Source organism: Penicillium concentricum (genome assembly GCF_028827145.1).
Source record: "Penicillium concentricum strain IBT 3081 chromosome Unknown utg000002l_segment0_segment0, whole genome shotgun sequence".
In the NCBI taxonomy this organism is placed as follows: domain Eukaryota; kingdom Fungi; phylum Ascomycota; class Eurotiomycetes; order Eurotiales; family Aspergillaceae; genus Penicillium; species Penicillium concentricum.
Genome location: NW_026622755.1, coordinates 3,407,785 through 3,429,502, shown reverse-complemented (window position 1 = coordinate 3,429,502; position 21,718 = coordinate 3,407,785). Strand labels below are relative to the sequence as shown.

General features: G+C 47.9%; 11 protein-coding genes across 11 annotated transcripts; 5 read left to right on the top strand and 6 right to left on the bottom strand.

The window, feature by feature from the left end:
• Positions 1-107: 107 nt before the first annotated feature.
• Positions 108-830, bottom strand: N7517_004907 (seipin co-factor family protein; the record flags this gene model as incomplete). The annotated part of the gene is made up of 1 exon (XM_056722637.1): positions 108-830. The coding sequence occupies one exon, from the start codon at positions 828-830 to the stop codon at positions 108-110; it is 723 nt and encodes a 240-aa protein (XP_056578887.1).
• Positions 831-1,287: 457 nt separating this feature from the next.
• On the bottom strand, positions 1,288-3,130 carry N7517_004906 (putative Rab geranylgeranyl transferase escort protein; the record flags this gene model as incomplete). The annotated part of the gene is made up of 4 exons (XM_056722636.1): positions 1,288-1,628; positions 1,809-2,831; positions 2,889-3,007; positions 3,057-3,130. 4 exons carry the CDS (start codon positions 3,128-3,130, stop codon positions 1,288-1,290), a joined length of 1,557 nt encoding a protein of 518 aa, XP_056578886.1.
• A 460-nt stretch (positions 3,131-3,590) lies between these two features.
• Positions 3,591-5,722, bottom strand: N7517_004905 (uncharacterized protein; the record flags this gene model as incomplete). Its single annotated transcript, XM_056722635.1, has 6 exons — positions 3,591-3,927; positions 3,986-4,315; positions 4,395-5,092; positions 5,159-5,254; positions 5,307-5,472; positions 5,526-5,722. The coding sequence occupies 6 exons, from the start codon at positions 5,720-5,722 to the stop codon at positions 3,591-3,593; spliced, it is 1,824 nt and encodes a 607-aa protein (XP_056578885.1).
• A 790-nt stretch (positions 5,723-6,512) lies between these two features.
• Positions 6,513-7,481, top strand: N7517_004904 (alpha/beta hydrolase; the record flags this gene model as incomplete). Its single annotated transcript, XM_056722634.1, has 2 exons — positions 6,513-6,676; positions 6,734-7,481. 2 exons carry the CDS (start codon positions 6,513-6,515, stop codon positions 7,479-7,481), a joined length of 912 nt encoding a protein of 303 aa, XP_056578884.1.
• A 743-nt stretch (positions 7,482-8,224) lies between these two features.
• Positions 8,225-8,819, bottom strand: cyp1 (putative peptidyl prolyl cis-trans isomerase (CypC); the record flags this gene model as incomplete). Its single annotated transcript, XM_056722633.1, has 3 exons — positions 8,225-8,638; positions 8,695-8,736; positions 8,787-8,819. 3 exons carry the CDS (start codon positions 8,817-8,819, stop codon positions 8,225-8,227), a joined length of 489 nt encoding a protein of 162 aa, XP_056578883.1.
• Positions 8,820-9,690: 871 nt separating this feature from the next.
• On the top strand, positions 9,691-11,550 carry N7517_004902 (aspartic endopeptidase; the record flags this gene model as incomplete). The annotated part of the gene is made up of 1 exon (XM_056722632.1): positions 9,691-11,550. One exon carries the CDS (start codon positions 9,691-9,693, stop codon positions 11,548-11,550), a length of 1,860 nt encoding a protein of 619 aa, XP_056578882.1.
• A 183-nt stretch (positions 11,551-11,733) lies between these two features.
• Positions 11,734-12,894, bottom strand: N7517_004901 (3' exoribonuclease family protein; the record flags this gene model as incomplete). The annotated part of the gene is made up of 1 exon (XM_056722631.1): positions 11,734-12,894. One exon carries the CDS (start codon positions 12,892-12,894, stop codon positions 11,734-11,736), a length of 1,161 nt encoding a protein of 386 aa, XP_056578881.1.
• Positions 12,895-14,210: 1,316 nt separating this feature from the next.
• On the top strand, positions 14,211-14,744 carry N7517_004900 (Aminoglycoside phosphotransferase; the record flags this gene model as incomplete). Its single annotated transcript, XM_056722630.1, has 2 exons — positions 14,211-14,342; positions 14,481-14,744. The coding sequence occupies 2 exons, from the start codon at positions 14,211-14,213 to the stop codon at positions 14,742-14,744; spliced, it is 396 nt and encodes a 131-aa protein (XP_056578880.1).
• A 1,257-nt stretch (positions 14,745-16,001) lies between these two features.
• N7517_004899 (putative metalloreductase transmembrane component) lies at positions 16,002-18,218 on the top strand (the record flags this gene model as incomplete). The annotated part of the gene is made up of 1 exon (XM_056722629.1): positions 16,002-18,218. The coding sequence occupies one exon, from the start codon at positions 16,002-16,004 to the stop codon at positions 18,216-18,218; it is 2,217 nt and encodes a 738-aa protein (XP_056578879.1).
• Positions 18,219-18,468: 250 nt separating this feature from the next.
• N7517_004898 (GNAT family N-acetyltransferase) lies at positions 18,469-19,515 on the bottom strand (the record flags this gene model as incomplete). The annotated part of the gene is made up of 1 exon (XM_056722628.1): positions 18,469-19,515. The coding sequence occupies one exon, from the start codon at positions 19,513-19,515 to the stop codon at positions 18,469-18,471; it is 1,047 nt and encodes a 348-aa protein (XP_056578878.1).
• A 572-nt stretch (positions 19,516-20,087) lies between these two features.
• Positions 20,088-21,052, top strand: N7517_004897 (uncharacterized protein; the record flags this gene model as incomplete). Its single annotated transcript, XM_056722627.1, has 3 exons — positions 20,088-20,153; positions 20,220-20,564; positions 20,681-21,052. 3 exons carry the CDS (start codon positions 20,088-20,090, stop codon positions 21,050-21,052), a joined length of 783 nt encoding a protein of 260 aa, XP_056578877.1.
• Between the last annotated feature and the right edge of the window lie 666 nt (positions 21,053-21,718).

The window sequence follows — 21,718 nt, the reverse complement described above, 5'->3', positions numbered from 1 at the left end:
ATATCCCCTGGTGTTCAATATCAATATCAATGTCATATGCTATGTGATTCAGAAAGCGTGTATATACAGAATCTCATATCCTCCCAACTCCAATGAATATGCAAACATTACTCATCCTTTTTCTCGCCCTTTTTCGCCTTTTTCTCCTTTCCCTCCTCCTCATGCTGACCCTCTTCATCGGCCGACTCAGACTGTATCTTTGGAAGCCAATAGCGCGCAATTAAACCACCCAAGAACTTCTGATCAGCCCACTTGACCAAACCATAAAGAATCCAACCCCATCCCCAAAGAGACATGCCCATCATGCTCGTGACCAACAACACCGGACCAAGGATAAGCAACGACAGAACAGCCCAGAGCAGTATTGACACCGCAGCGAAGACAAAGACACCAGCCAGGAATATCAGTAGAGGAACTCCACAGCAAATCATTTGACAAACGATCAAGGTTGATGCGGCAGGGCGCTTCAATGCAGCTTCGTACAACGCAGCTTGACGGGGCGCGGGAAGCAACCAGGCAACGAATTTCTGAATGCAGGACTCGAAGTAATCAAGGGCTTGAGGGAATAGCGTAGCGAACCATGCTTTGATGGTGGACCATATCGATGAGAATGAGAGGTTGTTGTCAACGTCCTGGCCTTTTGGGGGAGCATCGTCTGAAGGAAATTGGCCTGGGAGGACGGGGTCGGTCAAGTCCTTTGTTGTTTTATTTAGCTTTTTTGGTGCCTTTGAGGTTGTTTTCTTGAGGCCGCTTGTTGTTGATTGGACTTTGTCAACAGGAACTTGACTGGTCACACCGGTCACGCCGCTGGTGAGGTTATCGAGGGGCATTGTGAATATAGATATTTTTGACCAATGGGAGGGTGGAAGATCGAAGCAGAGATGGTAAGCCTTTAGTAAATATTTAGAATCTACGTTTAAGAACTTGATATTCATATCTATATCAAGGGAGCAGATCCATCACATGACGTCAGGGGCGTTCTAGCAACTGGTTTGCGTCGATATTAATTCTGCGTCACTATTAGCCACGCTACACTTGTGGATTTTACTATTGTACAATAAAATCTGCTTAACGCGTGAATACTTTAATATACATGAATTATATCAACAATATCATTCCATGGTCAGTAACAATCAAAGTTTTACACATCGGTACATTGTGAAGAAATTTGGAGTATTGAATAGTTTAAATAAAGATATTTTTTTGAAAGCATAGATAGAATAATTTCATTAACTATTTCTGTCGGGAAATATGGGTAAAGGTATAATCAAAACGCTATGCTACGAATCATTGGTCAGAAGTGCCGTCGCGATCGTCAAACATCATGAAATCGGCATCATCAACTTCATCTCCTACGACTTTCTTCCATGCCTCTTTTACAAGGTCGAGGGTGTCGTCTTCGAATGCCAAGTCGAGGCTCGATGGAGGGAAGGTGTAGCAATCAGGAACTCCGTCGTCGACAATAAGACGCCGGGGCTCACCCGTGCTGAGACGGCCCCTATGGGTGTATCGCAAGGACCACAACACGGTGGCCGAGGGACCTTCTGCCCGGATTAGTCTATCCACGGCGGATTCGATAAGCGCTTGACCTTCCGGTCCAGCTAGTGCCACACTGCAATAAATAACACCTGTGACAATGAATTAGCCACATGAACGACAATATTGTTGACGAATCAAGTTTGGAGGATGCTCGTGATCAGGTGAAAAGGTTTTCAACATAGCAAGTTCAGGCAATGTAGATAAGTTTTTTATAAAAAATCATCATGCGAGCGGGGTGGGAGAAATATTAGGCGCATAGGATGACTTACTCTGCTGGTGTGGACACTCGCCAGTGTCGCTTGAATGAACCTGGAGATAGACTGGCGGGGATTGGGAGCTGTCCAAAGTATCCCCTGGGAACATGAGAACCGCAGTTGCGGGCACAGGAGCACCTTCAACTGTAACAGGGAAAAGAGACGGGAAAGTAGCCGACACAATACTGATTGAGCGGGCGACCTCGACCAAGGGTGTCGAGCCCTCTTTGGAAATGGTATCGAAATTCCAGCCGAACATGTATTTCGCCTGAACTGACCCTTCCTTGGCCAGTTTCAGCAGAAAACGATGTTCGGAATGTTCAGAGCCTGTGCGCCATAAGCAATCTTCAATCCGCGTGTCCAGGGCATATACACCCCCTCCCACAGCGGACGCGCGACAGGCAGCTTGCAATATTTCAGCTCCACCGCCATACTTAGCAATCACAGCTCCAAACCCAGCGCCAAGATGGCCAATGGATGAAAGATGTCTTTGAATCCTGGGCACAGCATAGCTAGCAGAAGTATCTTGCTGAGAAAGCTGCGACAGAGACAATGACAGCAGAGGATTGTGAAGTTCCTCTGGGACACTGAACTTGGAAGCCAGGTAATCCTTTAGGGGCATTGACATATCCTCATCTTCATTGGAAGCATCATCCTCATTGGGTTTGGTGATATGACGCAACAATCGCATGAGGGTTCTCTTGGACTTCATGCTGATATGAGTTGCGGCAAACACATCCTCCCGGTTGCCAGGCACACGGTAAAGTACCTTTTCCGCACCGAGCTCGCCATTTTTAGAATCTGGCTGTTCAGGTGCGTAGATCCACCAGCTGCCAACAGCCATGAACTCTAACTGGCGAAAGACCTTCGAGGATACAAGCGCTGACATTAGTTGAGACCGGGCATATAGGAAATATGGGGAGAGGGACAATGTGTAAGCACGGCTGGATGCAAGTTTGGGGGAAATGCCCGACTCCTCAGATGAAGGAGATGCATCATGTTTGAAGATTGAGGCATCTTTGAACGATATATGTTCGTCTGTTCGGCAACATAATATTAGCCATGAACCGACCCAGCCACACACAAGAAACTCACGTTTATTGACCTTCTCTGCCCACTCCTGGGCCTCATCAAGACTGAAGGCTGCATCTGAACCACCATAGTATTGGTTTCGGTCGATGTGAAGAACCTTCTTTCCAGATCGTGAGAGGGCCCTTTGGGAGTGTGAGTGCTACTCACAACCACCCTAAGAGAGTCACTCACAGTGCCAGAAGGGACTGAGAAACCCCAGTCCCATCAATGATCACATCCCAAGTCGTGTCTGATAGAGTTTCCATGGTATGGAAAATCAGGAACAAGGTCCTAGCTGCAGGTAAGTCCGAGTATTACAACCAAATTTGGCAGCTCAAGCTCTCAAAGGGTTGAGAGTTGAAATTTTCAATGCAACCAAAGCATTCCTGGTATTTCCACAAGCTTCGATGCTGGAAATCCCATACACTTGAGGTTGGGGGAAAGAAGAAGAAGAAAAGAAAATTTTGGAGGAAAACGCGGGAAGTGCGCGTGAAGGCGGTCACCAAGTCCAGGTCCCCACTCCAGTCAACAACCGACCATTTTGACAAAGTCGACCTTGAAGAACATTTTATGAAGAAAGTGATATTATTTTTTGGTTAAATGAACTCAAATTGTATCCTCGATGGCATGAAGAGTATATTAATTCTAATATTAGAGTATGGTTCACACCGGCTTTTCTCCGTTTCTCTCCAAGTACTTAGTTGCCTCTCTTGGAAAATATACACCTCAGGGGTGACTTTTGTCGGCTTCCTTTTCTGCAGCCCCTTGAGCTTGGTCTCTCTCTTCTTCTGTCTCGGTCCTTCCGTCCTCACCCAGCTTCACATTCTTCAAGAAAAACATCACAATAAGCATCAATGAAAGTGAAATCAGGGCTGCAATCGCAAGGAGTCTTTGCGACTCTCGGTAGCTGCGATTGATGGCATCACGAGCTTCAGTACCCATGGCATATTTTCGAGCTACCACAATTGATCCGAAGATACTCTTAGCCTGATCCTTCAGTTCACTTGGAAGATATTTCTGCAGCTTGTTCGGGAGAGTGTTTCGCCATATTGCCCCGGCGACGCTATTTGAAAGAATCGGTTAGGAAGGACTCAACTACATAACTGGGTGTGGGTGCTTACCTTGTTCCAATTGCACCACCCACGCTCATTGATGCAAAGAACACTGCGGTAACAACAGAAACATCCTGCCGCGCGACCACAGCCTGCACTGAGACCTGCGCAGCCGTTTGGTAGAACCCACGACCAATACCAATCAATGACTTGGCTGCCACGAAAGATGCTTCGTTTCCACTGCGGCCATCTCCCATATCTACCAGATAGAGAAGTACGCCCATTCCAAGGACACAGAGCGGAACACCGATCAACACCCAAATCTGGGAGCGCTTGGTATATTTCATGAAGAAAGCGGCGAATATGCCGGCCACCTGAAAGGCTACACGGAGGGAGTTACTAGATTTGACGTTAGGCTCAAGAGGGGGGAAAGACAGCAACGAGGATAGCTTGTAAGGAATGGGGCGGGGAGTTGTACTCAATTCTGGTTGCAGGCCCCGCCGAGAAGTTCCCAGCTACCTGAAGGTAACTCGTGAAGAAGACACTGAACACCGAATAATGGAAGAAGTCCAATGCCCCAAGGAGACATGCAGCTGCCACTGTGCGGTTCTTGACCATGCGATAAGGCACAAATGGTTTCTCCGCGAACCATGCGTCCCAGCATAAAAACGCTATTATGAAAACCACGCCTAGGACCAACATGGCGATAAAAGACCCGTTGGTCCACGCACCACTGTTATTTGAGCCCGTCAAGGACAGGGGAACCAAAAGAAGAGACAACCCAGCCACAAGGAGAACAGCTCCCGGCAAGTCAAGCTGAATCCAAAACAAGCGGTACAGCTTCTTCCACCAGGGATCGTTGGTTTTCCAGCCCAACGCCTCAGACACAGATACCGGAGATGGTGACCGGCGTTGATAAAACAGCATGGTACCGATCAATGGCAGTGATGCAACGGGCAAGACAATCGCCCACATGCCCCATCCCCACCGCCATGTTGAATGGTCGAGAATGCGCTGACCAATGATAGTACCAAGGTAAAGGGTCGGAATTGTGGTGAGAGAGTCGGGTAACGTTGACCAGATACCACGATTGACTAACGAGGTCATATCCGCCACGAAGATTTGTTGTGTGAGGGCAAATCCAGTCGATCCGATGGCGTCGAAGATACCGGCAACCTGTGAGATACACAATAATTAGCACGGTGTGAGGTACTTGGCGAATTCAGAGGGAATCCTTCTTACTATGTATTGCGTGATGTTCGTGCAGGCTGCCCAAATGGCATAGCCCAAAACAGACGTCAAAATGGACAAGATGAACATTTCAGCTCTACCGAAAACCTAGCCATCATGTCAGTAGAATAAAATAGATTGAAGACTCAAGAATACTCACATCTCCCAGCTTTGCAATGATGGGATAGGCGGAGATCCGCGTAATGTTCATGACCACCCGGGCTGCGCTCATGGCAGAGTGTTGCTTGAAGTCACTCGTTGTGTACGGGGCATACACCTGAGTTGAATAATCGGCGAAATTAATAGCCAATGTACACAAAAACAGTCTGACTAGCCATTAGCAAATTGCCCTGCTTGCAATATGTTTGTAGTGACGAACCCTGTAAAGACAATAATCAAGCCTTGCTTGGTCCAGCTTTTTCGAAGTACATCAGCCCTATAGACTCCAGGTTGAAGGCTAGGAATGCTTGATTGCTTTTCAAGGTTTTCGTCCTGGTGAGCATTCTCAGCAGCTTGGCTGCTCTGGTTGTTTGATGGTACCATCGCAATGGAAATGTCCCCTTCTTGCTTGGCCATGGCCGTGGTCGTATATATTTTTTTAGTGCAGGTACATAGTTTTCTCCGAGAAAAAAAGGAGTCAGAGATGATTTAAATAAAAAAACCCCCCTCAATAGCCAAACGGCGAAACCGGAGGCAGATCTTGTCGCACCATACCCAACACTGCCTTCAAAAAGTAGCGAGAACAGCAATGTACGGAATGGAAGGGATTGGAAGATATGACTCCTTCGCCCCACTCCGGCTTTCTAGGAGAACCTCTCTAGGTTGTAGTGTAGGCCTCGTAAACCGCGGATACTATATGCGAGAGTGGACTACAAAGTGGGAACCAAACCTAATCTTATCAATCATATGCTAAAACAGAAAAACGAATACTACCCCAAACAGGTAATTCAGACGAGCGACGCGTCCCCCTAGTATGTATTAAGAATGCCAAGATAGCCAAGAGCGAATATATCCACCAGACGAGAATGGCCTCACTTTCGGAGTTAGGAGAAGTCAAATACTCGGGAAAAGTACCTTTCTTTGGAACGGACGTTTTCCGAGATTTGGTCTCATACCATAATCGCCCCCACTTCGCACGTGGACAATAAGGGAGCGTTCAAGACTAGGGCTTTGTAACATGTTTCACCTGTTGAACGGCTCCGAGGTATGACCATTCGGCTGTTCTCGCCGGAGTAGCTTCTGTCAGACCCACAGGACGGCTACATCTTGGGGTTTACCCTGCTAATAACCCGTTCTTCAAAATAGTACGTTCTTCATATTTACTGCCCCAGATATACTCTTTCCAACCCATTTCCCAAAGCACACAATGCAAGACCAGTGGAAATTTGAACAGACAGACTGTCATGTCCAAAATATGGCAAGTTGGCTCGTTGTAAACAAGCAGGACGAGAAATATCTTATTCAAGTTTCGTGGCCACTCGAGTGGAAATCGACTAAAGATGAGCCAATCGTCAACAAAGCCAATGCAATGTAAGTGGAGATGCTATTGCGGATATACCCCGAGCCAACACTTTTCAAACTATCTAGATATATTGTGGATGGCAATGCAATGGTGCTTTCAGCAACAGATATCGTGCGACGGCGGCGAATGCGTAAACCGGACGAAACATCAACGATCATCATTGGAATCTCCTACCCATTGACCCGGTCTGTTTACAGCCCTCGTCGAAGTCATGACCTAACTCCTCCCTGCGAGAAATATGACTTGCCCCAAGGCCCGGACGGGAAGCCCAACCCTCAAGAGTATGGAGGTGCAGATGCTTTTCTCCATTTCATAACGAACACTGTTCACGATTTTGTGTTTTCGTCGGTATTTCCTCGCATATCAGTCTGCCAGACTGCTCTGTTCGGACACTCTTTTGGGGCCCTGTTCGCCCTCCATGCGCTGTATACAGCTCCCGCAAGCTTCGATGCTTATCTTGCTGCAAGTCCGTCGATTTGGTGGAACGATGGGTTCTTGTTGCAGGAAGAAGAGCAATTCTACAACATGCCAGAATCGTATCACCGGCCGAGAGTCTGGATGGCCTATGGATCACTTGAGCAGTATCCCATACGTCAAAAAAACCATTCGTTGGAGGAATATGAAAAACGGTTGGCGATAGCCAACGAACGTCTCATGGGGGATAATTGTGACCAGATGTTTGTTCGACTTCTGCAAAGCGGACGGGTACGGTCAGTCATGAGAAGAAAATATGAAGATGAAGACCATGGAAGTGTCATTGCTGGGGCACTGAGCGGAGCTATCTTCTATTTCCTTGATCAAGGAGATGAATGAAGGATAATCATAGTCGCAGCAACTTGCATTGATGTAATCGAAACGCCCGCACGGATGCATTACTTCGTTTTTTTGCCTTGCTTTTGGTCTATCGCCTAGTAGTTACGAATATCAGGAGATGATCGACGGATGCTTTCGCTGGTCTACATATATTTAGATAATAATTTGCTGCCTCAGGCATAAACATCTCCATTGGTGCCTCAGGCCAGAGATTACTCAGCAGTTCCCAAAGAGGTTAGGCTGCACCGCTATATGAACTGAAATTTCGGCTGGACACTTTTCTCTTTCCATACCACTCCCCGTGTTCTGCACAGAACGGGTTACTATACGATTGTAGCCTGGTCTTCGTCAACGTAGTCCTTCACTGGGCTTCGTTTGGGAGTGGTAGATAAGATTTCTTGTCACTCTGTATCTGCTGCTCTTGATGGTTCATTTGATGGAAGCGGTTCGTTTTGTAGTGATACATCCATAATCTCATTATTAGAATGGTACCTTGCCGTGCCACTCTGATATTGTAGTTTGTAGAGTCCAGGAGGCTTGCAAATAGCACCTTGAGACAATAGCAAGGCAATGCTCTAGCATGACTTGGTCCGGGCGCGCCGAAGGTTGTGCCTGCAACCCGTATCGCAGATGGAATCTAAACTCTCCAAATTGAGAAGCACCTTTTTTTTTTTCGGGAGAGGTGACTTGATATGCATGACCCTCCACCGTAACTCGATGGAATAAGCCGCACCACGCGACTCTCACTCCTGTGTACCTGGTTCAACCACCCGAGCCCGAATGATCTTCAGCTCATCCACTGGCTTGTCCTCCGCACCGGTCTTGACCAGTCCCATGCGCTGGATCACTCTCATGCCACTCTTCACTCGACCGAAAATTGTGTGGTTCCCGTCCAGCCAGGGTGTTGGCGCAAGAGTGACGAAAAATTGACTACCATTGGTATTGGGTCCACTGTTGGCCATGCTCAGGATTCCAGCGCCGGTGTGTTTCAGCTCTGGACGAATCTCGTCCTCGAATTTCTCGCCGTAGATAGAGCTACCTCCTCGACCAGTGCCAGTTGGATCGCCAGTTTGGACCATGAAGTCAGGAATGATGCGATGGAAGATGACATTGTTGTAGTAGCCGCGTTCGGCGAGGGTCGCAAAGTTCTTGCATGTCTGAAGAGTAAGACATTAGCGAGGACTCCTCTGAAGGTTTGCGAAGGGGCTCATACCTTGGGCGCATGCGTATTGTAGAGCTCCACGGAGAAGGAGCCCTGCGGTGGGTTAGTAAGTGATCTTGAGAGAACAACGAAGCGCTAGTTACCATAGTCGTGTCAAAGGCCACCTCGGTAGTCATGATGGAAATGTGAGTGCAGAATCGTAAATAAAAGAGCTGGAAACCAGAGCTGAGAGTTTGCGAGAAGCGGGATCAACCAACGTTACGGAGGAGTGCAGCGACCATGCGAGTCTCAATTCCAATTGGGCCAATTTGTCTGGCAGAAAATCAGTACCGCCCTATCTATATGGTTCAACGCTTCCAAAGTTGTCCTCGGCACACTGCTGGAGATCATATCATTGTCAAAAGCAAGACGTTCGAGATTTGTCCCAAATGTGGCAATTTTAAGGAAGGCAATCATAATCAAGGTAAGGGACAATCAATGTGTTTGGAGTGCTGGGAATCTTCACAGTGACTTTAGCAAGAAGGCAGCTGAAAAACAAGGGAAATGCATGGATGCCTTTCCAATTTCTAATCAATGATTCAGTCTTAATAGTCTTGCTTTTCTATTTATCACTTGTCCATTGAGCTTATTGTGCATCTTCATCCCTAGACCTTGGACATGTCCCATCAACTAATGGATTGAGGAAATTGGACAATCGCGAGAGCAGCCGTGAGATCTGAGGAAGAACATGGGGATAATCGAATTTACAAAATTAGACCTAGGCAGTAGGGATATTGGAAACTCGAAATAAGAACGAGATGAATAGATAAATGTGAAGAAACTAAGGTGTAGATTTGAGCAGAAAGCGGTGAACTAAATTATGCGGTGGTCACTAAGCCCCTCCGTGGACTCGGGCATGGCCCCGGGAAGTTCAACAGGTTGCCTCAAAGAATCTCCCAATTTACCAACCCTTTGTGGTCATCATGGTCTAATTCATTCTTTTTTGTTTATTGGCTTCAATTTACTGTCATTTGCCTCGTGCTTACAGTCTGCAATCTCTTGTTCACCATGACCGATGTCAGCCCTGTCGCGGAGCTTCTGGGACAAGCTCTCTACCACTTCGACCGTCTGAGGCCACTTCTTCCAACTTACGGACACCTAATTGTTTCTGCACTTTTTCCAATTTGGATCGGTGCACATGCATCTTTGACAAGACCTTCCTCCGCTGCCAAACCTCCGAAGAAAAAAGCCGACAAGGATAAAGATGAATATGACACGGATGATGAAGAGGGACAAGGCCCTTTGCAGAAGATGGAAGGGCTTGAGCCATCAGATGCCCTGATATTCCCATTGACTGCGGGACTCACCCTCGGTGGATTATACTTGGTGATCAAATGGCTAGAAGATCCAGCCATCTTGAACAAGATCCTTAGCTTCTACTTCTCCCAAATGGGACTCTTCTTTGCTTTTGCATTCCTGAAGGATGTGCTATTGATGGTTCGTTCATTTGTGTTTCCTAGATATTATCGTCAAGGTGGACAATTGTGGAAAGCGAAACAGTCCGAACGCCTTTTCGTGGCATCTGAGGACCATCCAGCCAAGCCACAACCCACCCGGCATTCACCTCTTCCTGGGATTTTGGGCCGATTGCCACTCCCAGCTATGGTAATAAGACTGCTTTGGACGTACCGAAATCTTTTCTACCAGCGTCTCAAGGTGCGGGCTCATATACGTGGTTTATTTGACATCAAGTGCCTTATTGGTCTCCTTGATATCATAAGTGGAATCCTTGCATTGTCTGCTGTAGGGTATTTTGCATTCGTGGCAAACCCATGGTGGTTGACCAACTTCCTCGGTTTCTGCTTCTGCTATGGCACCCTGCAATTCATGTCTCCATCCACGTTCTGGACAGGAACCCTCATTATGGGATCCTTATTTTTCTATGATATTTACTTTGTCTTCTTCACACCGTTGATGGTAACTGTTGCAACCAAGTTGGATGTACCGATCAAGCTCCTGTTTCCTCGCCCGCCCACCTCTCGTGATGCCCCTGGCGCCGTGCCATTGGCCATGCTTGGGCTTGGTGACATTGTCATCCCAGGAATGATGATTGGGCTGGCACTTCGCTTCGATCTATTCCTCTATTACCACCGGAAAGGTGCTCAAACGCCACGTGCTGAAGGGTCAGACCAGGCAACGCTCAAGCCTGAGTATCAATCGGCAACCGGCGCTTGGGGAGAGCGGTTCTGGGCGCCATCAGTCAAGCCACTGCAGCCGGAACTTCAGCCTCCCTACCACGATGCCCGGAATTTCCCAAAGATTTACTTCAAGGCTAGTATCTTCGGCTATATTGTTGGGATGGTCACCACCCTTCTTGCCATGCAATATTCGAATCATGCCCAGCCAGCTCTTCTCTATCTGGTACCGGGCGTTTTGACATCGCTTTGGGGTACCGCACTTATTCGAGGTGAGGTTAACATAATGTGGGACTTCTCTGATGCCGAGGAGGTGGAAGTCGAAGAGGAAAAGAAGGAAGACGAAAACGAGGACAAGCCTTCTGAAGATCAGAAGAGTCTCTTCATGCGCATCATCTCCGGCGATTTTATGCGTGCATCAAACGACAAGAACACAACATCGGGCAAGAAACCCAAAGAAGAGAAAGTCGACGGCTCAAAATCCAAGACAAAATCACCCGAAGAAGGTGGGCGTGGTGCTAAGACGAAGAAGCCCAAGAAGGACCGTGACAGTTCGGACCTGATCTCCTTCTCCGTATCAATTCCCCGCAAGTCCAAACGTGAAACCCAGACTAATTCGCCAACAACGGAAGAGGACGAAGAGGTGTCTGTTTCCAGGGATGTCAGCGGGGATAGCGAACCGCCGTTGAAGAGAAGGCGACGCAGCATGATGAACAAGAAATCAGCAAATTAGCGATGTGATCAATTGAGTCTGACAGCGGATGTATTACATAGCTGAAATCAATAAATTTAGGGATTTTCAACATGATAGCCACCTTTTCGATCTACTCTGATACATAGTCTACATATTTAAAAGGCAAAAATGGCAAGAAATACTTGAAGTGGTATCATTCATTTGTAGTGCATATCAGTTCCATCAGCATTGATCCAGTATCCGCTTCATTTCATCCCATCTCTGAGCAGAAACATCCACAAGGTGGCGCAGATCATCACTGTCCACAGTCCAACCGCCATGCTTCTCCATCTTCACAATAACCGTCTTCCCGTTCTCTTTATCCACAACAACAGAAATTCGCTCTTGACTCAATCCCTCTTCGTATCCATCAGGATCCGCAAGGATCCACCTTTGCTGTGCACCCTTCTTCTGCTTCTGCTCCTCAGCATCGGGAATGACAACCGCCCTCCAACCAGCAGCGACATCTCCCTCGAAAGAACAGAACGAGCTAGAAACGGGCAAGCCACGCAGAGACAACTTTTGCGCATCGGAAACATCGTCCGAGCAAAGGATAGTCTCATTATCAGCATCCCACCAGGCCTTGGGAAGTTTTGTGTCCCGAAGCGCAGCCAAGACAGAGGCCCAGGCCGCGTCGAATGGGTTTCCAGCCAGAGAAATGATCATGACATCAATGTAGAGCACCCAGAATGCCTTAACCTCCCGCTCAGGACCCCCGCTCTCTTCTGTATCCACCTCCATCCCCTCGCCCGCATTGCGGAATTCTTCCGAGTCCAGATTCGGTGGCTGATACCAGATGCGCAAGTCGTCTGCTTGAACGAGACGGGTGGTGTGCAGGAGGGAAAGAATTTGGTGGGAAAGTGACTGAGCCAGCGCAGAAGGTGGTGCGCCGGGTGTAAAGCCTGGCGCGCAGCCAGTGCTGAGAGAAAGGTTGGGAACAAGTAGGTTCAGATCTTGGATGTGGCCTTTATCTTCCTCATCTTGGGACTCGGAGACTCCTGCCTCATTTGACTTGTCGAAATTTTGCTCTGATGAGGCCTGCAACACACTCCAGGAAGCGATGTCTTTGGTGTGTAGGATCTCTGCGCGAACGCCGCAGACAGCAGCTGTGTCGCCGATTCGTACGACTGCGCTGCCGTTTGTGTGAGTTAAGGAGCCAGCATTTGCGGATGTGACACGGAATTGTGAGGTGGCACGGCCGTTCGCGCGGATTGAGGGCTGGTTGCTCGCTGGTGGAGAGAGGTGGGCGAGAAGGTAGGCGTGGGGTTGGAGGCGGGCGAATTGAGATGGTGGAAGGGATAATGACGGGGGTGTCGGGTTACTGGGAGTAGTGGTGGACGCCATGACTAAAGAGAATGTCTCTACTTGTGTCTAAGAGCGATGCAGAAATAATTGAAGATGCAGAAAAAGCGGACGAGCATAAGACGGCAGAATAATTTCCTATCGAAAGGCGGTGGAAGCTGTCACTAATGCCCCAGGCATCAACGGTTTATCTGCCAAGACATTATTAGATACTATGTCAAATAACTAGTAGATATGGCGCCGTTAGGCCTCATATGTACAAGAATCATGGTTTTTGTAGTGGTCTAGTGGTAAAATACGCTGTATTTCTACACACATAATATGTACTCTGTACCGACTAAAGCGGAGAGGCCTAAGGCATTAACGCATCACACTCCCAGCAATCAATCAATCTTCTTTTTCACTATATCACTTTCAAACTATTCTACCCAGCTTGCGACGCAATCATGCAAGCTCTAATGTGCGCTGACGATATGGCCTGGGAATACGCCGAGAAAATATCTCACAATTGGCTACTTCAATTCCTGAAACTTGACATCAAGAAACCGATTGCGATGTTTATCCTCGAGCGCCAAAGAGGAGATGGTATCGAGTTTGCCATACTCGAAAAAGGTTCTTAGAATATCTCCTTACGGATGAAATACCCCAATCATGCCGTGGTTATACGGCTATCTCAGCCGGGTGCCGTATTTTTCCCTGAGGAAAAAGTCGTGAACGAAGTTGCTTTGATGCAATTTCTTACAGACCAGACATCGTTACCTATTTCATTCATTCTCCACTTAGGCACGAAGAAGGAAAACCCCCTTGAACTAAGCCCATTTATCATGATGGAGTATGTCGAACACGAAACAAATATGTACGACGCTCTCAATACCCCTGGATGTCCGAAAAAGGAACGTGGAATTCTGGGCCCGAACATTAACGATGATACGCTAGAGTTTGTATATGGTCAGCTAGCGGGTATTCTACTATAGCTATCAAAGAATTCCTTTCCTCGTATATGATCTCTCACCCAGGTCGATGACTTCACCTGGGAAGTATCACGTCGACCCTTATCAATGAATATGAATGAACTAGTACGACTGGGAGGCCTACCGCGGTTTAAACTTCCTGACACTATATTTAGTACAACTTCTTGTTATCTTGAAGCCCTTGCGGACCTGAACATTGAGCACTTGGTGCACTAGAGGAACGATGCTGTGGAGTTAGTAGATGATTGTCGACGGAAGTTTGTGGCGCGGTAGCTTTTTCGTAAGCTCGCTAGAGAAAAGCGACTTATTGATTCACCATTCGAACAGAGTCCCTTCAAGATCTGGTGTGACGATTTGCGATCGTGGAATGTACTACTCCATGAGAATATGCAAATTGCTGGAATGGTAGACTGGGAGTTCACATATGCTGCACCAGTTGAGTTCTCTTATGCGCCGCCTTGGTGGCTGCTTATCGAAAACCCCAAGCTCTGGCCAAATGGCATAGATGACTGGGAGAAAGTGTTTAATCGTCGCTTAAGAACGTTTCTTAGCGTCATGAGAGATTGCGAAGACACGGAGATTCAAAAAGGGCACATCAAAGAGAATCAACGCCTATCTATTCATATGCAACGGAGCTGGGACAGCGGAAATTTCTAGATCGTGTATGCAGCGTTGAATGGCCTTGCATTTGACGCAATCTACTGGGAGAAAATCGATCCGTTTTTCTTCGAGGCTGCTCAAAGGCCCGAGACAGCTTGGAAGGAGAGGCTCAGCCTACTAGGTGAAAAGGACATAGAGGAGATGGAGAAACTGGTTGTTCGGAAGCTGGAAGAGATGAAAACCAGGATTCTGAAGTGGGACCCGGATGAGTATACTGTTGAAGCAATAGCGAAAGCGGCTGAAGTGGATGGCGCCCAATAGATCGAGAGGAACGGAAGTGCAACGAGATCGAAATTGGTGCTGGCCAAATGGATGAGCTACCACCGAATCGTCTAGCAAGTATGTCAATCAGAATCGAGTTCTGTGTGAAGCAAAACCAAGACGGTTAAACCTTAGGTCTATTCTTTTGCAGGCATAGTATATCTTCCCGAGAACTAGCAAATTCGGTAATTAGATTGCTTTTCTAGGACACCGAAGTACTCTGCATAATGGAATGGAATAAAAAATTTCTGTACATGATGTCTAATATTCTAAGGTTGGATGTGACATAGTTGTCTGGTCTACTGTATACCACACGAGATCCTTGCTGTTATGCAGGTACCGAACAGGAGCTCTAAAGTCGAAGATTCTTTCAAAAGATATCGAAATGTTTGTTCCTTTGATTCCTTTCGTTTCACAGGTAGGCATGCTTAATATCTGACTATGGAGGTCAGTGGTCATCGCCAGGGGGATACATCGTACAGCTTACTACTGCTATTCGCTTCGGCAACTAAACCCTCATACACTCCACATTGACAGCTTGATCTCTTCCATAGTCTTTTTCGTGGAGCCACTGATACTAAGCAAGGTTATTACGACAGGAATCAAGTCACTCCTAGTCTATTTATACATACAACATGGTGTGCGACAGCTCCCATAGTTTCTGCTACCACACGACCGGAGACTAAATACATTATAGTTCGATTATAATTGGATGGGTACTTTAGACATATTAGTGTGAGAATGAGAAGAGTGTTCTGCATATTCCCCACGCTAATGCGGCTCGATCACCCCCAGTCACTCTGCTGCTAATGTCGCCGGCTGTGATTGGGCTGCAGAGCGCTAAACCGTCACACATCACTGGAATATCCCTATCACAATGGCGAAACGCCTGTACTTTCATAAATCGGTCTGCAATCCCCATAATTGATTGGTTTAATTTGTGACCAGCCACAATATTCTGTTGGGCTTATTCTATCACAAGGCCGAGACTGCAATGTGACTCCCCGCTTCCATTTTCCCATACATTTAGATGGAATTTCCCTCGAATACTGCTTTTCCGCTTCTTGAATTTGATGACATCAATATTAAGCGTTCCAGTAAAGATATGAGCGTCTGACTATAGTACAAGAGAGGAATACTCTTGTGCGCAGGTTATACCTAAAGGTAGGTTACTCCGTGCAAGATTGGATCTTGAGATGGATCTAACTAGAAGCAATTGCAGAAAAAAATTACTGCTGTCGACCAACGCACAGCAAAATGCTAAGCACCATGGTGTCCCTTGCCAAGCGCATCAATGTTGCGATCACGGCATCGACGACTGCAGCCGAGGAGGCTGAGATGCAGCGAGATCCATGGTCAAAGTCAGCAAAATATGGAGAAGGATTTGTCTATTTTGCCGTCGTGCTACTGATAATCACGACCTTTGTGCGGTGCTGGCATAAATGGGGCGACAAGATGCGGATTGCCCTCTATAAAGAAAACCGACCAGAGATCTTTCGCGACGATTCAGTACCGGACGAGTACGAGCTCCCGAGTGCAGGCACTGATGCTTCCAACGCCCATTTCTTTCCATCACCAAACGCAATCTCTCCACCTAAAAGGCGAGAATCGATTCTTGCTAGCATAGTTCCCTTGAACAAGGCAATTGCCTTTATGCGATGGATCTTCTACCGACCAATTCCCTCCCTGCGCATTTGGAAGGTAGAGATTGTTTTCCCGTCTCTGGCAATCACGGCAATTGTTCTGGTTGCATTCATCTTCGTCACATTATATTGTTTTGTGCCACAGCCCTTATACTACTGGTCAATTGCGCTGGGGTCGCCACCACTGGCTATTCGGGCAGGCATGATCGCAGTAGCTATGATCCCCTGGATTGTTGCACTCAGCACCAAGGCAAACTTTATCACTATGATGACTGGCCTTAGCCCTGAGCGGTTGAATGGGTTGCACCGTTGGTCAGCCTATATCTGCTTATTCCTCAGTTTGGTTCACATGGTCCCATTTTACATCACTCCAATTTGGGAAGATGGCGCTTTGGTAAACTATAGCATAGGCATCCCACCGCATGCCTATGTGTATGGGACTGGAATTGCGGCGATAGTTCCTCTGCTTGTGTTGTGTATCCATTCTCTTCCAATCTTTCGCAATTGGATGTATGAGCTTTTTGTCATTGTTCATATCCCAGTCTCATACATCTTTGTGGCAATGCTCTTCTGGCACACGAGGAACTATCTGTCATCGTGGGCCTATCTTTTTACAACCATTGCCATTTGGGTCATCTCATATACCGCCCGGCTGTTCTACTTGAACTGGACACACCCTTTCCGTTCATCATTCTTGATCGGAGAAGAGTCGGCCATAACCCTTCTTCCGCAAAATGCCATCAAAATCACCATTCCCACAAAGATGCGTTGGAAGCCCGGTCAGTATGTTTACCTACGAATGCCGAGGATTTCCGTGATTCAGAGCCACCCTTTCACGATTGCCTCTCTTTGCAGCGACGACTTCCCATCTGGGTATGGTGAAAAGTATCGTGATATGACACTGGTTTTCCGACCATTCAAAGGTTTCACACGCGATGTATTCCAGGAAGCCTTGGAACGTGGTCCCTACAAAACCTACAGCGCATTTGTAGAAGGGCCTTACGGTGGTATGCAGCGCGAGATCGCTGCTTTCGACGACGTGATCTTCTTTGCCGGAGGAAGTGGTATTACCGCTATTGCAAGCCAACTGCTGGATCTCATCAAGAAGATTCGAGATGGCAAGGCCATCGTCAAGTCAGTCAAAGTCATTTGGGCGCTCAAGAGCCCCGAGACAATGGAATGGTTCCAAGAAGAACTACGAATTTGCCGTGACTATGCACCTTCGAACATCGTGAGCTGTCATTTCTTCCTCACGGGAGTGCAGCAAAATGACCAAGTTGGACGGGACACGGTCCAAGAGAAGATCTACGGCATGCTTCAGGGAATTGACAAGCGGAACTCGGCTTATATCCGCGATGAAGCTGCCGGCAACCCCGATATAGAAAAGGAATTGCGCCGTGAGAATGAAGACGGTGTCGCTGCTCTCCCCAATGCATACACGGCCACCCATGCATCCAATACCCGCCAATACTACCAGCCTGCCATGAACCCTCATGGCCCCGCTGCGTCAACTGCTTATGGCAGCCCAAACTTCGACTTTGGATTCGGCGCACCTCAACCTGTGCCACAAAGGCCACCGCCAGCACCACGGTTTGCTTATTATCAGCCACGTGCACGCGATAATTGGCGGACTGATTACTTCCGCCCGAACATTACGCAGATGGTCAATGAGTTTTCCCAAACATTTGGCCGCCGGGCGTGTGTTTTCGTCTGCGGTCCACCGAGCATGCGAGTTGAGGTCGCTAACGCGGTAGCCAAGCTGCAGCTGCAGGTAATTATGGACTCGTCAAGAGATGAGATTTTTTTACATGCTGAGAACTATAACGTCTAATGTAGCATTGCTGTCTTTTGTTGATTTTATACCCATGGCGTTACAATTATATGCATATCATGACAGTTCTTCTAATGCTCAACTTCCACACGTAGGAGTGTATATCGCGAGAGATCGTTTCTCATATTAAAGTATAATATTATCATTCACGCAGCGGTCATCTAGCATAAGCACTATTCTAAACCAGATGCATAAACAAGTGCAAAGGGTATCCAAAGTATATCAGAAAGCCACACTTGCAAAGCACATCTCACTCGACAAGAGACTTGTGATTGTCCTCTTCAGCCTTGCGCTTGCGCGAAGGCGTATCCTGCTTTTCAAGGACTTGCGACTCATTCAAATGATGTATCCCATGGTCACCTTCTTCGCCATCCTCGGCCTCGACCTTCTCCCAGTCCTCGTCTTCTACCTCACCAGGAGGAGTGATAGTATGGGTATTGGCTTCTTTCGGAGCTTGTGCTTCATATTCTCCATTCCAGTTCAAATCTAGTCGTACGATCTTCGCACCCGACGGCTTCAGTCGCCGATAGTATTCGGCTACATCACCGTCAACCTTAAATCCACGCGCAATATACCAGTCCAACCCTTCTTCGTTTGCCTCATGAACATGTGCTGTCACGGAGCGGATGTTATAATGTCTGACAAGCTCGGACACCTGGTATGAGTCCTTCTCCTTGCGGTCCGCATAGAGAAGCGAATTCAACAGTGATGCGGCCACACCACAGCCCCGGTATGGGGAGAGAAGATGTAGAGTCTGAATGTAGAGATTTGTGGGACATCCATTCCCTTGGATTGGGGTCTCTTTGTTTGAGTCCTCTCCCTGTCGGATTCTTTCTAGTCGACACCGAATGCCCCCGATCACTTTGTCCGTCCCGGCAGATGCGCCGGACCCTGGGGCTGCACCAACAGGGTGGTCATGGTAAATAGCAACTCGCGAAAGAGAAGCGATCACCGGATCGGTTATGATAGCTGTGTAGAACGAGTTCGGGTAGCGGATGGGAAGGAGTAAGCCGGTGATCCGCGTCAAGGAAGGGATATGCGCCGTGTTGACTTTCTCGACCGTTATATGGGGGTGTGGAGTCGCCACACCAGCTGAAATATCATGAGGATATGGGTCAAACATCTCTTCTTTCAAGTGTTTCGGGCCTGACGTGTTTGCGACGGCTGATTGAGGCGGTTGAACTGGATGGGGGTGGATAGGAGGCCGCGCAGGTTGGCGGTTGGTCGGGGGAGGAGACAGCGAAGACGAAGAATTCACTTGCCTTGCCTGATTCTTTGAAAAGAACTGGTATGCCATCTTGCAGCAAGTTTAATGGTTGTGAAAGAGCGAGCAGAGAGGCAGCGAATGCGGAGATACGATAAGATAAGCCCAGTGAACAACTTGCTCCAGCCTCATCCGTCTCTTCATCTCACAGAGTGATATTTCATTCGCATGCAAATAGACACCTCAATAGGTCAGTGCCCTATTTGCTGTCGGTGCCTACTCCCTATTGTATGCGTCAATAGAACACCTTCATTGACCACATTGCCTTCCCCTATTGTTGCTGGCCATTAGTCCTACGCCCCCCCCATTATTGAAGCTCACTGACAATAGGCCTTACACTAGGCTAGACAATTCAGCCCTCCCTATTGTCTTCTTCCATCCTTTTATTTCGGCTTCTATGTTTTGGACTTCTTCTCTTTTCTTCTCCCCTACACCCGTGCACCCATTGCGTCAACCCTGCATAGATTTCCAGTACATGGAGAACTAAACCTCGGACCTAGCGGTTCGGAGTACTCACTACCTGTGTCGCGGGCAGACACAGCCGTCGGTCAATCAGGACCGGACGAGAAATATTCGGCGCATCCATCTCCGGCCGCAATCCGAAAATGGCCGACTCCAACAGCAGCGGTGGTCGCAGGCCGACTTACCCTGCCGGAACGATCGCTAAAGTGGTATGATTGGCCCTGGGCGAACTTCATGGATTGTAACAATACGGATTCTAATAACTTCTTCTCTAGGCTACCGACATCCTGAACGAAACATTCCAAAACATCATTCACGACCTTGTCGCCAAAGTTCACCGCGAAGAGAAGGTGGCGCGCATGCGGTCTGCAGTTGTTCTTGCCCGACAGAAGGCGGAGGAAGATGCAATCATGCCGGAGGAGGCCCCCAGCAAAACATCGACTGATACAAAGAGAGAAATTGTTCTCGATACCAAGAAACTTGCGGGTATGCGCGTGGAGACGGATGCAGCCGTTTACAACCGCGGAAAGGTCTTCCTCAAAGGAAATCCGATGAAAACCGTGAAGGAGCTTGTATGCCCAGATTGTCGCCTCCCAAAGCTTATGTACCCGACCACCGGGGTTCGTTCCTGCCCCCTCCCGATCCCGACGTTGAATATTGTACAAATGTGCCCATGATCGACCTTCCCGGCCATGACGTCCACGGAAAGCTCTTTGCAGTCACACCAAACCCCAAGAAAAAGAAGGGTGACCGAGACAGCACCATTCCCGAAATTCCAACTACCAAATGCCCAATCTGTCCACGCTACTTTGTCATGACTCGTCTCGCTCAACATCTTGAACGCTGCGTCTGCGGTGGCCGCGGTGGCCGCGATGGGGGCCGCAATAAGACCCCCACTGACAGCGCTAGCAATGGCAATAGTCCCAGTTCATCGGCGCCCAAGCGCCCTTACGCAGACGACGACGAAGAAAGCCCCAGCCCTACCAAGAAGAAGAAGCTGAATGGACCCAAGAAGGGCTCCACCGCAAAGCCCGGGCCAAGTAAGCTCAAGCAATCATTCACGGTTGAGGACAACGACGACGACATCAAGAGCGAGAACGCCGACTGAGCTTCCATTTGTTTTCCCATACCCTTTTTTTCCTATCATGGTGTCCGCGGCGTTTGAGCTTTGTTTTGATGGGCTGGTCATGTCCTGTGGCGTCTCTGGGTCTGGTTTGGTCTGGTCATGGTTTGACCTTTCCTTCGAATAAATCTGCATAGATGAATGATGACGAGGGGGATGGACTTTGTAGGATGTACATTACTTTGATAACATGAAATACAACTGACAGGGACACTGCAAGAAATATGCAACTGATTCGTGCTAATATGAATATTTTCTTCGTTTCCGAATACTCTGAGCTCATTGAATGGCTAAAAAGTCGAGATATAACAGCTTAACATGTACACTGCCAACTGATCTCACCCCGAACCTAACGGGGCACGATCAATATCGTTCTGTGATCATACACAACTGCACGTCTATATCCCCATATGCCATCTTCGACAATAAACACAGCAAGCTCTGAGCAGACTGAAACTAAAACTTAGGTCGTTTTGGTAAGGCGGGGTGGAGGAAGCTGGTTGGTTTCCTAGAGAAGCAGATGCCTATATATCGGCCAAATATGTCCCAAAAGAACTCAAAATATGCATTAAACCTCACTACACATGATCTTTAGCGATATAATTATGGTGTCGAGGAGTTCTCCGAACAGTGCCTGCGCCAATTGTAGGG